This window comes from Nothoprocta perdicaria, unplaced genomic scaffold (assembly GCF_003342845.1).
Source record: "Nothoprocta perdicaria isolate Ctin4 unplaced genomic scaffold, notPer1 scaffold_24, whole genome shotgun sequence".
In the NCBI taxonomy this organism is placed as follows: Eukaryota; Metazoa; Chordata; class Aves; order Tinamiformes; family Tinamidae; genus Nothoprocta; species Nothoprocta perdicaria.
In genome coordinates this window covers 1668066-1686077 of record NW_020455466.1, presented here as the reverse complement: position 1 = coordinate 1686077, position 18012 = coordinate 1668066, and the positions used below count along the sequence as shown (strand labels likewise).

The following is an 18012-nucleotide window of genomic DNA, read 5'->3' as shown; positions in this document are numbered from 1 at the left end:
TTTCCTAGATACATTGAGCAAATACAAACACAGAAGACTTGATAATAAAGCTATTTTAAAAAGCATTGTTTTTTTATGATATATTACTATACTATCTTAAAGTAACTAATGAAAACATTTCTTTGAAACCAGCTCCCTCGCAGAAACTGAAATAGCACAAGTGAGTTCAGGAAAATTGCACTGATTTTCAAACATATGAGAATTCAGCTTTTCATGTATCACTTAAGTTTTAACTGACCTGATTATTATTTATTTTTTAAAATACATGAAAATAGATTCAGTGTAATGTATTTTTCTCCTAAAACTCACTTTACTGATAGAAATTATCTGCATTTTTAAAGTAGTATTTACAAAATCAAAAAATGGTTCTTAGTATTTTTATCCCTTTAATTGATAAACAGTGGTTCATGGACTTTCTTCCTACTCAACAACTGATGGAAAAAAATAACTTGTTCTCTGCAAGAAATATAGTGAGAACCTCTTGTGTGGTTACTTTATATGGAATTTAAATCTTGTCAGAAACCCAACTTGGTCACATTTACAAAAGCAGTTAGGGTTTCTACTGCACTAAATAATCAAAGATTGCAAAATTAGACTAACTTTAGGAGTTTCAGATTATAATGGTTTATGCCTTATGTAATTTTGTTCTTGCAACACATGAACTTTATCAGTTGTTCACAAAGTAACTTCTTCCGGCTGTTATACCTTTAGATGTGATGAAGGTGTTAACTTTTTTTAATTAAAAAAAATCAGTTACACAATATTTAGTTTCCACATTGTCATAATAATTTTCTCMTGTAAATGACAGAGCACTTTATACTCTGCATACTTGTAAATAACATGTAAGATTTTTCAGTTTACTTTTGAGAAGCTTATTCTTCAAACACTCTGTATACCATTTAATAATATTTTAAAATAGTAGGCAACTGCATAACTTTATACTACTCATCCAGTCATTTTACTGGAATACCAAGTTACTCAAAGACATTTTTCTGTGTGAAAACAACATTATTCCTAAGCAGATCTCCACAGTGATTATTATTTCATTGCCAAATAATTCTATATTCAAGGTATTTTCTATAGTTGATCCTGAACTGCCTTTAGAGATTAAAAAAAATGAAAGTTTTCCCGATTTGAGGAAGGAAAGGGAAGAACAATCTAAATAGTTCATGCAAAGTGTAACAGAAACTCAGTATTAAAATTAAGACTGTAGTTTGAATAGTTCTGTCATTTTATTTGTTTGTTTGTCTCCAGTTTCCAAACTTGGTGCACCTTGTTGCACCAAGCTCAGGGAAAGCCCGTTCTGGAATCTCAACTCCAAAATGTGCTGTGAAATACCTGTTTAGCTTCCGTTGTTCTAGCCAGTTATAAAAGAAAGTGAAGTCAATATTTGCTTTTGTTTTATGATGGTCATTTTTTTTAGCATATTTCTAGAAACAAAGTAAAAGTCAGATCTTCCTGGAAAACTGCCCAAACCTTACTTTTGTAGACAGGTTAAGACATGGTTTCTTAACCATGATTCTATATTAGTCATAGATATTCCAGTGAATACTCCACATCTCRTAAGAAAAAAACACAGATCATTATAGCTGATGTTTGCTCAGTTCTTAGAATTTTCTTGACAGAAATATTTGTAAACTCTAGGTTGTTTATAAGCATATATATCATACAGCTGCCCCCTGTCCCTTGCCTGCCACCCTGTCAATAAAATTGGCATGCTTTTGGTATTGGCTGTTCAGATTTTTTTTGTAATCATTATACTTTTTCTTCTTTTAAAACATATTTTTAGGAACAAAGGCTTTTAATTGCACTCAGCAATTGCCGCTATCTGGAACGTCACACTTTCCTAAACATAGCCGAACATTTTGAGAAACATGGATTTCAAGGAGTTGAAAAAATAACTCAAGTGAGTGAGAACACTGAAATAAAAGTATCGTTTCTTGAATGAAACTGTTTGTTTTACTTAAACAGCCAGAATGACTCTTGAGTGAGCCCTGTACAAACGAGTGGGATTSCAGCCATCAGTTGAAGGACACAGTGATGATACGGCTGGGTGTGCTCCCACATGGCCTGAACAGCTACTGCAGAAAATGTGACCTCTTACTCGGGATTTGGGTGCTCACCAGCAAGGCTTATCAGATTTCTAAGTAAAGCTGTTTAATGTCACTGTGTTTTCTTAATGCAAAGAATAAAAGATCATTATCTAAAAAATATACTTGATAAATTATTTCATCTAGCAATCTATATTACTGATAGCTCTTGTTCATACACCAGATTTTCTTTTTTTTTAAAGATGAAAATGTCAAAGTGGGCGGCAGTAGCTGTCTCATTTTCCTTCCTTTTTGTAAAGATTATTCATTTTTGATGAGAAATGTTGTGACTTAATCCGTAGGATCAAAAGTCAGTTTGTTTTCAGAAACATTTGTTGTTTAGAAGTGTAGGTTCTTCCGGGATAGAATAAGTATTTTACTCCAAATTGATATTTCTACTTTATAGTACATCCTGAGTATCATTCTTCATCAATGCTGCTTGAATTTCTGTGGCTAAAGTAGTTTGGAATAGCGTTCAAGTGGAGTTGATATGATGTGCATTTTAGTACAACATACAGAATTATTCTGGCTATCAACATTCTTTGCTGCTGTGCAGGGAAGAGCTGAGCTGGTTTAGGTACAGTTAGTGCATTGCCTATAAAAGCAAATGTTGCTTTTATAAGCAAAGGAGACATCCGTTATGTATAAAGCACAATGTCTTGCACAGCAACATCAACATAATTGCCTTTAAAAGTCTGGTAGGTTTAGAAATGACAAAACTCAAATGTTAAAGTTGCATAGTGATTTGTGACTGTCTCAACTCTATTTTAACCCTTTGAAAACTGACTGATCCAACGTTGTCTATATGGTAGCTATCAGTGATTCCAGCTGGGAGGATAGCTAGACAGTCATCTGAGGATGGCCATCTTTGAACCCTTTCTTAATTTTAAGGGAGAATAGAATTCACAGAGGTAAACGTAAGGCTTGGGAGGTAAAATGAAGGCGAGTCCAAAGGTGAGAACAATCGTTTCATTGCTTTTCCTATCACACAAATTTCTGTAAGTTTCTTAATTAAGTCATTTATCAGATTTTTTTTTCCTTAACATGCCCAAATATTTAGTCTACATATTTTGTAATATAAAACCCACCAAATTATGGCACTTCTTAGTTATATTAGGATTAATAATTATATTTAATTTCTACCTTGCTCTTTTTAATCTTTTCTTTCTTTTTTTTTGGAATTCCCTTAATAAAACTTTTTAGCATGAATTTCTTTAGTCAGTTAACAAGTAGAAAAATGCAGATATCCCATAATATTTATTCTAGGTTATTTTCTAAGCTTCTGGATAAAATTTTCTCCAAAGTTCTAATGTTCAGATTAGACAGAYGTTGACATGCAGAGCTGCTGCTAAAATAAAGACTCAAAATGGCTTTAATGCAAAAATGGCCTGCCGTGATTACAGAGAAGTTCACAGCAGAAAGGTTACAGATTACAATKAAATACATTTTTTTGTTTATTTTGTTAGTTTTTTGGGTTTTGGGTTTTTTTYCTCTAGTATTTAATCACCTTAAGTGAAAGGTGAGTCAGGAAAATGGATAGAAATAAATAATGGATGCTGTTGAGGACATATTTTCCCCTATCACCCTCCCCAGTCCTAGGCTCAAATGAAGATTCAGATGAATTTTTCATTCTTCCTTGTGATTTTTCCAACAGCTGAAAAACAATGTTATCTGCCATTGCATATATGTGTGTGAAACTGGAAACATGTAAGAAAACTTTACTGACTATGTGGATAATCTTTTGTATTGAATAAATACAAAAGTGGAAGGGAGGACTGATTAATTTAAAAGAAAAAAATGTTCAGGCTGGTTGGAGCTGTGTTTTCATAGGTATTTCTCAAACCATGCAGGAGTTCCCAATGGAACTTCTTATATTTGTCCACAAGCTCCAACCTGAAACAGGAATGGTCTAAGGATAGTTATCCCACCTAATCCTAAGAAAATGAATTTAATTTCTTGAAATCCAACCATGTTACTTTTCCATGGTTCTGTGTAACGAAAAATGAGAATTTCACAAGATTTTTGTACATTTTTGATTGTGTCCTTCATTTTCTAATGTGATATTAGCGTTTTGTGAGGTGGACAGGAGAGAAAGACAAATTTCCAGTGCCTCATGAAAATCATCCCCTCTTTGAGACATAGATACATCTTTGACAAGTCAGAGAAGGTTCATCAGGTAGAAAATCATGGATATTTTAGTGTTTCTTGTTTCTCTCACCATCGTATTTTTTTGATCTTTCTACAACAATATCTCAACTTTCCTTGGAAATGCGAGTGCATTTTCCTTCTAAAATGCCTTTCTGTCTATTTTTTACCCAAGAATTGCAGTATTGTCTTCAGTGAGCAATATAGGCATGCTAAAAGAGAGCATAAGTAATGAATAAGATGCATCTCTTCCTCTGTGGCTTGTAGAATTAAACGTTGTATCTCTCTGTCAGAGAAAGCAGTGATAAGAAATGGGTATTCTCTTCTTCCTTTCTTCTTCTGAACTTTACATTTGGTCTAGAAGACTACCTTTTCAAGAAGGAAGCCACTATTCCTTCTTGAGATTTTGCAGCCTTATATATTTGTTTTCTTCCTATTGATTGAGAAAAAATGAGCAACAGTTTAAAAACTTTACTTGGCAATCTTGTACACTCTTATTCATAAACATAAATATATTTTACCAGAAATTAYTTGACATTTTCAGTATGTTCAATTTGCATTTCAAATTCAAAGCAGTAATAAGATACTGACTTTTTACTTGAACATTTTTTTGATGTGTGTTGTGTCTTGAAATTGCTTTAGAAGCTATAATAACAAAGGTTAGCAACATATGTTTAATAAAAGAAAACTGTACAAAATTTCAAGTTAAGATGCAATCATAACAATGTTCACATTTCCTCTGGTTTTCAGGTTRCTCAAGTTTTGCGAAGTACTTAAAATCACTTTGAGGTCTGTTAAATAGACAGAAAAATATTGCAGCTGTTCRTGACCTGTAGTTTCTGCTTCTGTTGTACAGAGAGGACTTAGAGGAGTGTGGGGAAATTCACTTTGACAGTTTCAGGAATCAGAGGCAGTTGAATAAATCTCTGTATTTTCAAGAGTAGAAAAGAAAATGATCAACTGCATTATTAGAGTTGGTGGATTATAATTATTTACCATTAAATCTTGCCTGACCATTACATTATCAGTAAACCATTGTGTTTCATGACAAAATCATTATGGGCATAACCATATTTAAAATACTGCCAAAATTCAGTTGTTATTTGGTGCATGATCAATAATTCCTGACAGGCAAAAAAAAATGTTGCCTTTAGGCAATTATAGAAGCATGTGCCTACTTGGTCATTGCTTGCACCTTCCCATAAAATACCTGTACTTGACCAGAGCCAGAAAAAGAATCTTGGTTATCATGGAGTGATAATATAGAAATGCCTACATATTTGTATATGTTAATCATACATTGAATGTTTAAGTAATTGTCATTGTTTTCTGAAAATCAAAGAAAGCAAACTGGATTTGAGTATATGATGTAATTCATATAATTAATATTCTATATATTCTGTTTTTTCTTTGGATTTTCTTTTAGGTTAGCATGGAATCCTTAAAAGAACTGGACCAAAGACTTTTTGAAATGTACATTGAAGCCAAAGCAGATCCTATAGTCGGGTCATTAGAACCTGGCATTTATGCAGGATATTTTGATTGGAAAGATTGTCTTGTTCCAGCAGGTAAACATCTGCTTATTAAACTCTCAAACTATTTTAGTGGTGATTGATAGGAGTTAAAATATACTGTACAATTAAAAACTTTTTTCTAGTCTGTGTTTTTAACTTGTGACAGTTCTTATTATAAAKTCTTTCTCAGTGATTTTACTTAATTCCTAAATCATTTTTCAAATACCCCAGATGATTATAGCAGCCTTTATCATTGATAATCTCTTTAATGCTTGTTTTTTGTGATTATTTTGCTTCGTTGCTTATATATAATAGGAAGAATTATGAAAGACATCTTTGCTATTTTCTTMTGAAATTCATTGAGATTGTTTCGATTTTTTTCTTCCGAAGAATCTGGCCACTTTTATAATAGATGTAATTACAGTTCTGAAAAGGTAAAATTATGAGAAAATATGCATTATAGCAGTAGTTCAGCAACTAATGTTAAACCATCAAAGAAAGGGCAATTATAAAGTATTCAGAATGTTTAGTCATTATCTAGTTGCTGTAAGAACCTCCATTTTAAAGGTGCTTAGTATAAACAAAACTGATTTTTCAGAAGATTAATAGTGTGCACATTCTTAACTTCGAGGTCTCTTGAACATATAATTCATCATACCTAAAACTAATACTGGTAAATCACTTATATTTTGAGTATAGTCCTTGGATTTTTGAAAGTGATTCTATACTCATTTCAATAAATTGGTGTTTGGCATGACACTTTGTACTTTCTAGGTCTGTTGTTAAGTTCATAGAGTTGGATATGGCAAAGTTAGTAGAAATTCTGCAGTACTCAAAAATTTGTTAGAAGTTGTTTCAAGAAACACAAATGTGTAATTTGAATCAAGAACTCCAGTGCTTACTCTTGGATCCTTAGGATTTATTATGTTTGAGAAAACTCTATTTTCTGTCTTTTTTCCTACTTTTGTGCTTGGAATATATATGCACTAACACACTTTCTATGTAATCTTAATGTAATTCATATAAATGCTATATATATAAAAATTGACATAATTTCTCACTATGTTTGTAGTATGTTGACATCTGGCCTGGTTATATTCCTGCCAGCTAACAAGAGGATAGAGGGAAAAAAAAATTGTTGCATCGTGTTCAGTCTTGATTTAGTACCCAGGCATCTTCTTACAAGGCTCGCAATCTCTATAGGATTCTCCTGTAGTATCTTTGCCTTTCCAAAGATGCTWTTATTTCTATTTATTATTTCTATTTCTACTTTCTATTAGGGACATACCTTACTTTGCTTGTTGTCCATTTTGTTGTTGGTTTTATGAGCTGACTCTGTATCTTTTAGACAAAATTCAAAGTGAAACTGGTGAACTTCAGAATTCCTAAACCTATCCAAACCTATCATACTGTTTACCAACAGGTGTCAGTTTAAAGTAATAAAAAGCTTTCTGGTTTATCCACAAGCTAGAGGTGTTAAAGGACATAAAGTCACCCCTCCTTTTCTGTCTACCATGGTAAACTGTCCTTTTATTGGATAACTCCTGTCAAATGTAGCAGAGTTACTATGAGCACAGAAAGTGTGACTTCGAGTACATTGGGTTTGTTTGCTTTCAGCAAAGATTAGTTCATCCTGAAAATATCTGGAGCTCTGAAATATAAAATTAGTACGTGACTGGTAAAAAAAAAAAATATCTCCTTCTTGGAGATAATGAACTTCATTTTTGAAAAGGGCTAAAAAAGAAAAACACTTCATAGTGTATGAGAATTTAATTTTATCCAGTATTCAATAAGAAAAAAAAAGTTCAGCAAGCATGTTATTATTATTTTGCCAATAAAATAATTTACAAACAAAATTAAATTGTACAGAACATTGTTGAGAAAATAACGCCCTTAATCTAAAAGATGCAGTCAAAGATGCTGCGACAGTATATGATGTTTCCTTTTTTTCTTTAAACAAAGGTCTTCATTCCAACTCATCTCCAAGCATGGAAAGTGTAGTCTTTATTAGATTATAATAACATATAGATGACCAGTAAGGGGTTACACCATGTTAGGCATGTCGATAAGCTACCAGGAGCTGTCGGAAAGATGAAGCTGATGATTTGGTGAGAAATATTTGTCCAGTGGAAATTAATACCTGCTCTTCAGAAACCTTTATGACTGCGAAAACTAAAGATTTGATCTGAGCCTTTTCCTTGGTGTAGATCTTGAGTAACCTTGATTCCAAAATAGGAGTCAAAAAAAAAAAAAAAAAAAGAAAGCTTTATGGCTTTGGCAAGGCAAAGCATTTAGTCCTCCTTTTTGTTCCTCATTGATATGTTCCTCATATCAATGATATACAATATTTTGTAGTGAGGTAATGGTGTTTCTTAACAGAAAATGCTTCTGATTGCCAAGCTATAACAAGCTGAAGTTTTTGTTGTTTCCACATTAGCTTTCAAATAGTGCTGGTGGTCCTAAAAAGTGAAATTCTGGCAGTAACACTTACTTCAAAAAAGAAGGCTGACCGAAAACATACTGACTTACCCATATTTAAAGGACAAAACGTAAATAATTTCATATAGTCTGATATTTTCAAGCTGTCCATMTTAAACTTGAGAACTTGAGTGGAGTGGGGTCACGTTGATGTCATGGATGTATCCTTTGYAACGGATAGTTTGGAAAAATTATAATGTATGTTACTACTCAGGAATTGGTTAGGAATTCTACTAGGAATTTTCTCACTATTGTGTAGTGCTACCCAGCCCAGAGCTTCAAACCTGGCTGTTCTGAACAGTTGTGTTGTGTGAGGTCGGGCACTGGCCAATAGACTTTCCTGTTCTTGATGCTCCCCCTGCTGTTTCCCAGCAGAATGAAGTAATTGGAAGTTTGAAGAAAACACAGGTAATACCAGATCTAGATTATCAGGAATATAATGCTTTTGGGTAGCTGTAATTCTTCATGGGGAGGAATAAAAATATAAGCAGAATTTAAGGAAGTTAGAAGAGAAGGAACAGAGTGGAACTGAAAGTTTGTGGTAGACTGGAGATCAGGTAGACTTGGCAAGGAGCCAAGGCGGGACCAAGTGGGAATCCAGGATTGGTTGAGCAAGGATGAAAGGTAAATTAGGACAGGATGAGATTTAGAAGTATAATTCACAAAGGACGCAACTGGAAGGTAATATGAAAAAAAGAGATAGACTTTAGGTAGAAATAGAGGGAGAGCTGGTGCTCACTAGATCATTAAACTTTCCAGAGGTTGAATTAGAATCCAACAAAATCCCTCAGAGTTCCGCTTCCGGCAAGGGTTTGTCAACGACTTTAGCAAAGTCCCATTCACCCTCTGGGGATGGCAGACTTTTCGTGTTGCTGACAACTGCTTTCTTTGCACAGCTCACAGGAGGTTTTATACATACATACACACACACACACACACTCACACACACACACACACACACACACACTCACACACATACACATATATATTTGCTTAGGTTTTCATGTATATATTTGTGTGTAAATGTAAAATGTAAAATATAATAAGTAACAGTGTAACACTACCTGCAGCACTATGTAAGATTGATAGTACGATTGAGGAACATAGCTGTGACCTAAATGCTTTGCCATCAATATTTTTTTTCTATTTTAGAATCAAGTCTATGAAAGTTGTGTACAGAAGATATACATATATATATATATATATAGCCACCAATCCTGCTGTTGAGCAGGATATACACAAATGCAGATTTTCTGTTTCCATTCTGTTTAATTTCTTTTTCCCCTCACAAAGCATCACTCCATTTCCTTCACAAAACAGAGCCTGTTTTGGAGATAAAATGGGTCTTATAGTAAACCATGCYGTTACGAGTAAAAATCTATGCTTTGCAGTTACAGATTTTGAAAAGTATGAGACATAAACTGGAGGAAAGAATAAAAATGAAGGCAAAATTGTCCCCCCTGCATTGTTTTTTTATGTCAAGTGTTAGCTGTTCATTGAGCATTTATTTGTCTTCATTCCTAAATTGCCTGCTTTGAATCCTATCAGTTTTAATGTTCATATTTAATTTCACTATCCTAAGTCTTATAATATGCAGAATATTCAGAAAAATCTTATCCAAGCACCTCGACTRGCTGTACTTTGTATCACTGATGCCCTTGTGGTCTTTTAAGTACTGGGGGCAGCACTTCCTCAACTCCTCTTACTGATGGGAAAATAGGTGATTGAGAAGTACTATATTAAATGATCAGTTTTGAAGAAGAAATTAGAATAAAATCAAGTCTGTCTTTTGAACAAGACTTGAATGTCATAAAATATTAAGGTTTGGTACCATACTTCTGTTCGTGCAGAAAAGGCATGTGCCCTGCTCATTTAGGCAGCTGTCCTATTATAAGGATTATTATATACTTATACATGTGGTTTTTGTTACAGTTTTAAATATAAGGGAGGGCAAGGTGTTTGCATTGTGCAAATTTTCATTTAGCCCATGTGGTAAAGCTTTTATTGCTTAGTTTTTCGACATACGTACTTCTTTCAATATGGAAGTTTTGAATGTCATTAAGAACTTGTGCACAACGTAATTATACGTTTGCCCTTTTATTTTGATCTAAGGTGTGACTCGCTGCTGGTGTTTGAAGGCAGTCTGATTTACGTATAGATTTATTGTTAATAAATGACGTTTACTTGAATGGTTAAGTTGGCTTTTGAGCCTTTACAGCAAGGATTTCAATTTTAACGTGCCACAACAATGAAATCTATTTTACATTTTTTTTTACTGTTTGAAATAGTGTTCTCATTTAATCCACTTGACCAACAGAATTAAAAAAGATGAAAGGGATTAGAGGAAAACATAAAATTAATTAGCTACCATGTGTAATTTTTAAATGTGTTTTATTTTTTATATACTGGTCAATCAACCAGTTGTGCTTAAGCGAGTGGTTTTTTGCTGTGTTTTATTCTTCTGTTTTGATCGAGATGTTTTGTTGTTTTGGGATTTTGTAATATTTTAAATTCTTACTTTTTATCTTGCTCATCTGATTGGTGAAGTTCGGCTCCATTTCCCTTTTTGGATTCCTAGAGTCTCTTGCAGAGGGACTGAAGTGGTTGTGTTGTTCCCAATTTGGCTTGATAAGGTTCCTGTGTACTGAAGGTTGTGCAGTACAACCAAGAACAGTTGTAATATGTGAGTCTTTTAGATGGTTAACGTGAACTTTTCCATGCATATGTCAAATTATTTTTAACAATGTGGCAAGGTTAATTTATATTTCATTTGTTTAGTTATACCATAACTAGATCAATCTGAGGTTTGTTTACCTCGTAAAGAGAGTGTTCATTTACTTTTTGAAGTATTCAAATATGGTGATCTCTCTTCAGAAGTTATTTTTGAAGTGCCAGCTGTTGTACAGCCGAGGCAACATTCAGAATTCACGGTACAGAGTGTTGCAGAAGTTACTGTGATAACTTTAAAGATAGGATTGTTCTTTCACTGGTATTGTTGTCAGATACTGAGTAATTTTTTTTAGCATTTAAAATTTCACATTGTATTGAAAGTTTCAGGTGTTTTTATACTTTCAGTTGGAAGTTGGTTGTTTGTGTTTCTAGATATTCTGTACTTGGCATAAACTGTATATAGTAGAGTTAAATCTGATTTTTTTATTATTRTTATTTTGCATGTAAATGGGGCATTTTTAAAACATTTTCAAATAAAAAATGCCAGTCTTACAGCAAAAGATTAAACGCGTCAGATCTGCTAAATCAGATTTGATATACTTGTCACATCTCTTATCTGTTATTTGTCTAATTTAAAAATCTAATAAAAAAAAACTTCTAATGGCAATAGCCTGATGAAAAGGTACCCAGCAGCCAAATATGCTTTTTGATATTTCACTTTTAATTTGTAGTTACACAGCAACATACTTGTCAACTCTAACTTTTCTTCTTTTGTTTAATTTGGGGCACAGCACCCTGCTTACATTTAAGATGACAAGTGCATTTACATCTTAAAAACATTTGGATATAGTAGAAAGACTTTTTATGTTGAGAAATCGACAATTACTTTGACTGAAATGTGCAAAATACTTTGGCTTGAAATCCCTGTGACGCTTCAGACTGCTTCTAGCTTTTCAAATACATTAGCTTAGAAATTTTATTATGCTGAGATGATTTTGAATTCCTGTAGATCAAACTATTGATGTGGAGAGTTCAGAGTTTTTGTTTTATTTTTCATACTTCAGTAAGGCCAAGATCTGCTGTTGTGAATCAAGCGTATAAAGCACCAGGTATACTTAGTATTTGTACGTGCAGAGGGAGAAAGTGGTGATGCTTTTGCAGCTTTATTGCATTTAAAAAGTAGATGGCTGGTGGAGGAGACGTCAGCGCCTGCTGCCCGTTCGTGGTCTCTCCATGGGAGCCCTGGCCAGGTAGCGGCTGCAGCCCTACGTGGCTCATGCACATCTGCGCATTGCGGGCCCTTTCCTTTCACCCTGTTGCAGTTTCTTCAGCTGCAGGTGAGCACAGCTGAGGTTCGGAGGCAGTGACAGTAGTTACATTAACTCCCCAAAAGGGATGTATTACCTCTGCCTGCTGTCAAATGCAGCAGGAGCAGCAGCAGGAGCAGAGTGATTCAGTTTTTCAGCTGGTGAGCGCAGATGCTTCTTTCTTCTTCACCCAAGAAGAACTGAGCTGCTGTCAGCTCACTCCAGACAGGAAAAGAAGAGAAGATGACAAAATAAAAAGAAGAAAAAAAAAAAAAAAAGAGAGAGAAGCCAGGGATGCACAAAAAGCAGCTGTGTGTGAGTGTGCGTGTGCTGTGCACACGTGTATGTGCAGAGCACTGGAGCGCTTGTACGCGAGGTGCTCTGGCAAGTTTGCCCTTTTCCTTCACAAGAATTGCTTTGGTGATCTATGTTCACAGTAGTATGTTAGTATTATTAGTAGACAGTGTATGTTAKTGTTATAGCAAGGAAATATTAACTGTGCTCTGTATTTAAAAAGACTTTTTTTTTTTGGGTGAATTGAATTAAAGATTCTGTGGAGCTGCTAGAGAGAGTCCAGTGCAGGGCTACGAGGATGTTCAGGGGCCTGGAACATCTGCCCTGTGAGCAAAGGCTGAGAGAGCTGGGTCTGTTCAGCCTGGAGAAGAGGAGGCTGAGGGGGGACCTGATCAGCGTGTATAAATACCTCAAGTATTTATACTTGAGGAGGGGCCGGCCTCTTTTCAGTGGTGGCCACTGACAGGACTAGAGGAAATGGCCACAAACTGAAGCACCAGAAGTTCCACAGGAACTTGAGAAAACACTTCTTGACAGAGAGGGTGACAGAGCCCTGGMACAGGCTGCCCAGGGAGCTTGTGGAGTCTCCTTCTCTGGAGGTCTTCCAAACCCACTTGGACGCAGCCCTGTGCCCCGTGCTCTGAGTGACCCTGCRKGAGCAGRGRKKTTGRACTAGATGACCTCTGAGGTCCCTTCCAACCTTAAGCATTCTRTGATTCTTAAGTGACCCATTTAACCAGGTGAACTTCTGTATCTGGCAGGGATAACAATCTATATGCTGCATGACTGCTGTACCTACATGTATTTTACTGTGTGTAATTCTTCACAGGAGAATCGTCCACTAAATTTTGCAAGTGACTGATAATGGTACAGTAACTTTTCAGTAAATTTTGTATAAAATAAAATAAAGTAAAAATTTGCTGCTTGAAGTGTAAGCACAAATCTCATTCCATGTGAAAGTCAGAATACCTTCATTTAGTTAATTTCATTTTAATCTCAGTTTTTTTCTTCAATTTCACTTTCAGACTTTCAGGTTTCCTTTTGTCTCTAACTTCTGGCAATAGTGAGATTTCGTTAACATTATTATGTCTGTCTTCGGCATCTGAACTACAAATATTAAGGGCCACTGCAGCAGCTGTAGTGGAGTAGATGTCCTACCCCCTCGTCTGTGGGATGAGACAGRGTGAGAACAGGGCAAAGGGTGATTTTCTCCACTTTCCTCCAGCTTCTTCCAGGAGGAGATCTTTATTGTATGGCTGTTACAGAAATCCCAAAGGAAACTACCCTGGAGAGACATTGCATTTTCCAAGTCTCCCCCTCCCATGTATTGTTTTGCACTTGTTTGTAGACAATACCAGGCATCTTTTGGGGCCTCTACAGATTTTCTGCTGCTGAAGGTTTTTGAGTTAGGTTTCCGACTGGCTGGTCATTTCAGTGGGCTGCAGGCCTTCCTTCTGCAGGGATGCACTGGAAGTTAATCTGCAACTTTATTGTAATTTCTTATGTAGCTGCCTGCTTCACACACGCCTGCCTCGTGCACAATTCTGCTTTATAGTGTTTTCTGCTATTAGACCTACCAGTAGTTATGTCATGCATCTCTCTTCCAACTTCTCTTTGGTTTTTACCCGTCACCCCCTCCCCACAATATCTTATGACATTTCTCTTTGTGCTCTGACAAAGACTGCAAGTTAGGCTCCAAAAGCATCTTAATTTTAGCATTTTTTCTTTAAGATCTGGACAACTTGCTTTTCAGAAAAGCAAATGTGAAATTAAATAGTCAACAAATTGTACAAATCACATTTGTAAAACAGGATGGATTTTTAAAAAGAACGTAGTATGGTAAGGAAAAATCTCCTATTGAAACTTGGATGACCTCCTGAGACAGGATTCCTGTACCATACTTCCAGGGTGAGAGGGAACACAAAAGCTTTTATATATGTAAAAAAAAAGTCTTACTGTGATTCCTTTGTCAGACTATATACTTTGATCTGCATTGTTGTGGCTTGAGGATTCCTTCTGTTCACCTACCTTTTCTGCCTACTGGTAGTTATAATCATACCTAAATAAGATGATTGTTGTCAAAACTGCTGATTAACCTTCCAGTACAGTCTGAAGGCCTGTTTTGTGGTCTAGCCAGTTCTAGGAAGTCGTCCCATTTCAAATGCCATTTTTCGTTTTTACCTGTGTGACTTTCCTCATCATTTCAGTGTTTTCACACATTGTCAGTTTACAGTAATCCATCTCATGATAAACTTTTTATTGTTATGATGAAATAGAAGTGTGTAGGTTTTTTGTTTAATGATTTTGGGTTTTTTATCTAAAGCATGTTATTTGAGAAATATTTACGGTGTATTGATACTATTAATTTGTTTGTGGCAGTCACTGATCATAGCGTCTGATCTGTGCGTTGCTCAAAGCAGAAAATGAGTTAAGGATTTGAATCTGTGATGGYGCTGTGTGCACGAGAGAGAGAACCGCACGAGGTTTATGGTGCCCCAAGCCCCTTCCGTAAGAAGTAATAGGAAATCACTGCGTCAGCAGAGCGATGTACAGAGAGGTCTAACATGTTGACGCAGTGGATGCTTTTGTGTGTGCTGCTTCCAATTTAACAGGCACAAGTAGTGTCTTCATGTTCCCCGTCGCTCTCCCTGTTCTCTTGCCTTAGCTTCCCGTACAGGCCGCTGGTCGTGCTCCAAGGTCGAGTGCAGGCCTTCCGCCTTTCCTGATCCAGGCAGCGGGTTATAGTCTCTTCATGTTTATTTTCCTATAATGCAGCATTAAGTCTTAGAATTCTACCATTCCATGCGTTATTACTGTTTATGTAGATCTGTAATTATCACTGTTTAAGTAGATGAGCATCTGCATAAATGATGTAGATGTGATGGTAAGAACAACTAGATTTTCACGCTGTTTCTACACCTGTTTCTTCTACCACAAGAGAAAGAAGGTCACATCTCCAAAAAGCCTTGTGTTTGCATAGGATCACACCATGCTGGATCTGACTTGGAAGTCCTTAGAGCACTAAAACATGTGCTGCTGAAAATCCCTCAGAGAAATGGCCCCGTCCAAAGAATGAGGGGTTGTGAAATCAGACTGCTTCGGCAACACTTTTTCCAGGGTATTGTATCTTCCACTTGTTARACAGTTTAAAGGATAGGGAGCCAGCGTAAGAACTGTGGTCTTCAGGATGTAATCTGTAATCATTTATTTGTCCGAAGACCTTAAACTTAGGCTTTTGGTGCTCGCACTTGCTCTTTTCAAACAGCTGCATTTTTCGTGTTGTATCTGCCAGTGCATGCAAATACATTTCCCATTTTGAGGTTGTCGGTGCCACAGGCAAAATCAAGGTGTCTTTGGGAAGTTGGGCCTGAGATGCATGATGTGCAGTGTGACCTGTGGAGTGTTAAACTGAGGAGGGGCTTGAGTTGTGCTCGGAGAATAACCAGGATCCGAACCCACGCCTTGCAAGTGGTAACTGGAAACAATTTGTAGCACCGTGTGCCTTCTCCCCGCRTAAAGATGGTATCTGGTAGCAGAGCTTCTTAAAGGGCTTTACAAACATTAAGGGTTATAGGACCTCTTGTACCAACAGTATAGATGCAGGGATCCATGTATTTTTTTTGAAAAAAAAAGGATTTGCCCCAGACAGCTCTGTGGGGACGGCCCCAAAGCCTTGATATTCTTTGTAACCCCACAAGTTGATTCACTTTCCTCATTACAATTTGATATCTTCCTATGATACATAGGAGGATTGTGGTCAAGCATAACGCAATATTGAATCTGGGACAAAAACACCTCGATAAAACCAAATATTTTCAAATCTCTGAATCAGTACAGTAGCTATGATTTTTTTTTTAATACTTAAAAACCTAATAAGAATRTAGTCGCCAAAACATATCTTGCCTCTCCACAGCTAAATAAACTAATAGAGTAGGCAAATAACTGTCTAGTGAATGGTTGGGTAACATTTTCTGGTAGGGGGAAGGTAAGAAAAAGCTATTTTTGAAAATAATGAAAAAATAGTGTAAAAGAAGTCCAAGCTTTCTGTACAAAATTTCTATACAGAATTTAGCCTGGAGCATACTTTATCTATTGCCAACTTATCAAGCCCTTAAACTCTCGCTTTTTAAGTGGGAAAATATGATAGACTTCTAAAAGTACAGCAGATCCATTGTAATAACAAGCATTTTGTTAATTTAAAATTTMTTTACGCGATGAATGGCATTTTAAATTTAATGAAACACTTAAAAACTTTATTGATGCTTGGGTGAAATTATAGTGCTGGACTTGTTCGCTGGTTGAGAGTAATTCAAAATTATTAAAATCTTCTACTTTGAACTGTGAAAATTCTTAAGCTTTCCAGTTATTGTAGGTCACTCCTGAGTCCAGATAGTTTCCAAATGTTAAATTTGGACTTGAATGATTTTTAAGGATCTATTGTTCAGGTCATGCAAAGACATTCTTCATTTCAAACCCGTGCCCTTTTCAAAATACAGTAGGGATTCAGTGAAACTTGGAAGTGAAAAGTTATGAAATAAAAACATTGTAACCCAGTGCAAATTCTCACCTTCACTGTAATAAATAGGAAATTTGCAGTTGCACTGAATACTGTGTGTGCCTAGCAACAATTTGTATCTCCTTTTGTCCTTTTCTTAGTAGAGTGGAGGACAGTAAACTGTCTTTCTGCTGCAGTGACATCTCTAAGAGCTGTAAGGACCACGTTCCAAGTCCCTGCTTACTTAAACACAGAATTCTGCAGGAAGTTCAAGTTATGGCACTTTCTGTGCTGTAAAAATGCAAGGTACACTGTTGCAAGTAATTATTCCCAATGTGCTGGTCTGCACATTAACTGCAGAAGATGCTGCATTTTTAAACCTGTACGTTGGTAGAAATAAGGGCTGCTTGCAAGCCAAAATGATGGCTACCTCCTCAAGGTTATCTTAAGAGTTACCAAGTTTGTGAAAGAGAAGTTAGATTTTACCACAAAACTGAAATTTGAGATTTAGGTGCAGTGAAGCAAAGCACAGTCTGCTGCTGTGTCTGCCGAGACGCATCTATGTCTGCTCACCCTGTCTGTGACCCACAGCCCTCTTCCTTTGGGCTTTTACCATGACTCAGTACTTCCAGTGTCTGCAGAATATTTACTACTAATAAATATTTCCCTGTAAAGTAATACTCCGGGAAATAATTTCCTTTTTAGTTTTTTGGATTTGATTATTAAGGACAAATAAAATTCTACAAATATCTACAAATGGTGCGCAAAACCAATTCAGAAGAGGATRCATAAAAATGTTGTCAGTTCTGTGGTTTATTTATGTTCAGTGGTGACTTGGATTTTTCAACAGAATATTCACAGACCTGTGCGGCATCAGGATCCAAAAGTATGATCATTTTCTATGTTACATCTGTGCAGCTTCTTAAAAAAAAGTTACTTCGGCCTGCTTGTTTTGATTAATTAGTACAGCTCATGAAAACATTTTAAAACATTGCTAAAAAGCTATACAGTTTAAGACA

The 18012-nt window shown here is 35.8% G+C and overlaps 1 protein-coding gene across 1 annotated transcript in view; it reads left to right on the top strand.

Annotated features, from left to right (window-relative positions):
• The window catches only part of EXOC2 (exocyst complex component 2), a 105284-nt gene that overhangs the window by 64350 nt on the left and 22922 nt on the right, over positions 1-18012 (top strand). The window contains exons 21-22 of the mRNA XM_026039754.1: positions 1790-1906; positions 5662-5803. Of these exons, the coding sequence (XP_025895539.1) occupies positions 1790-1906; positions 5662-5803 (259 nt within the window). The remainder of the gene's footprint in view (positions 1-1789; positions 1907-5661; positions 5804-18012) is intronic.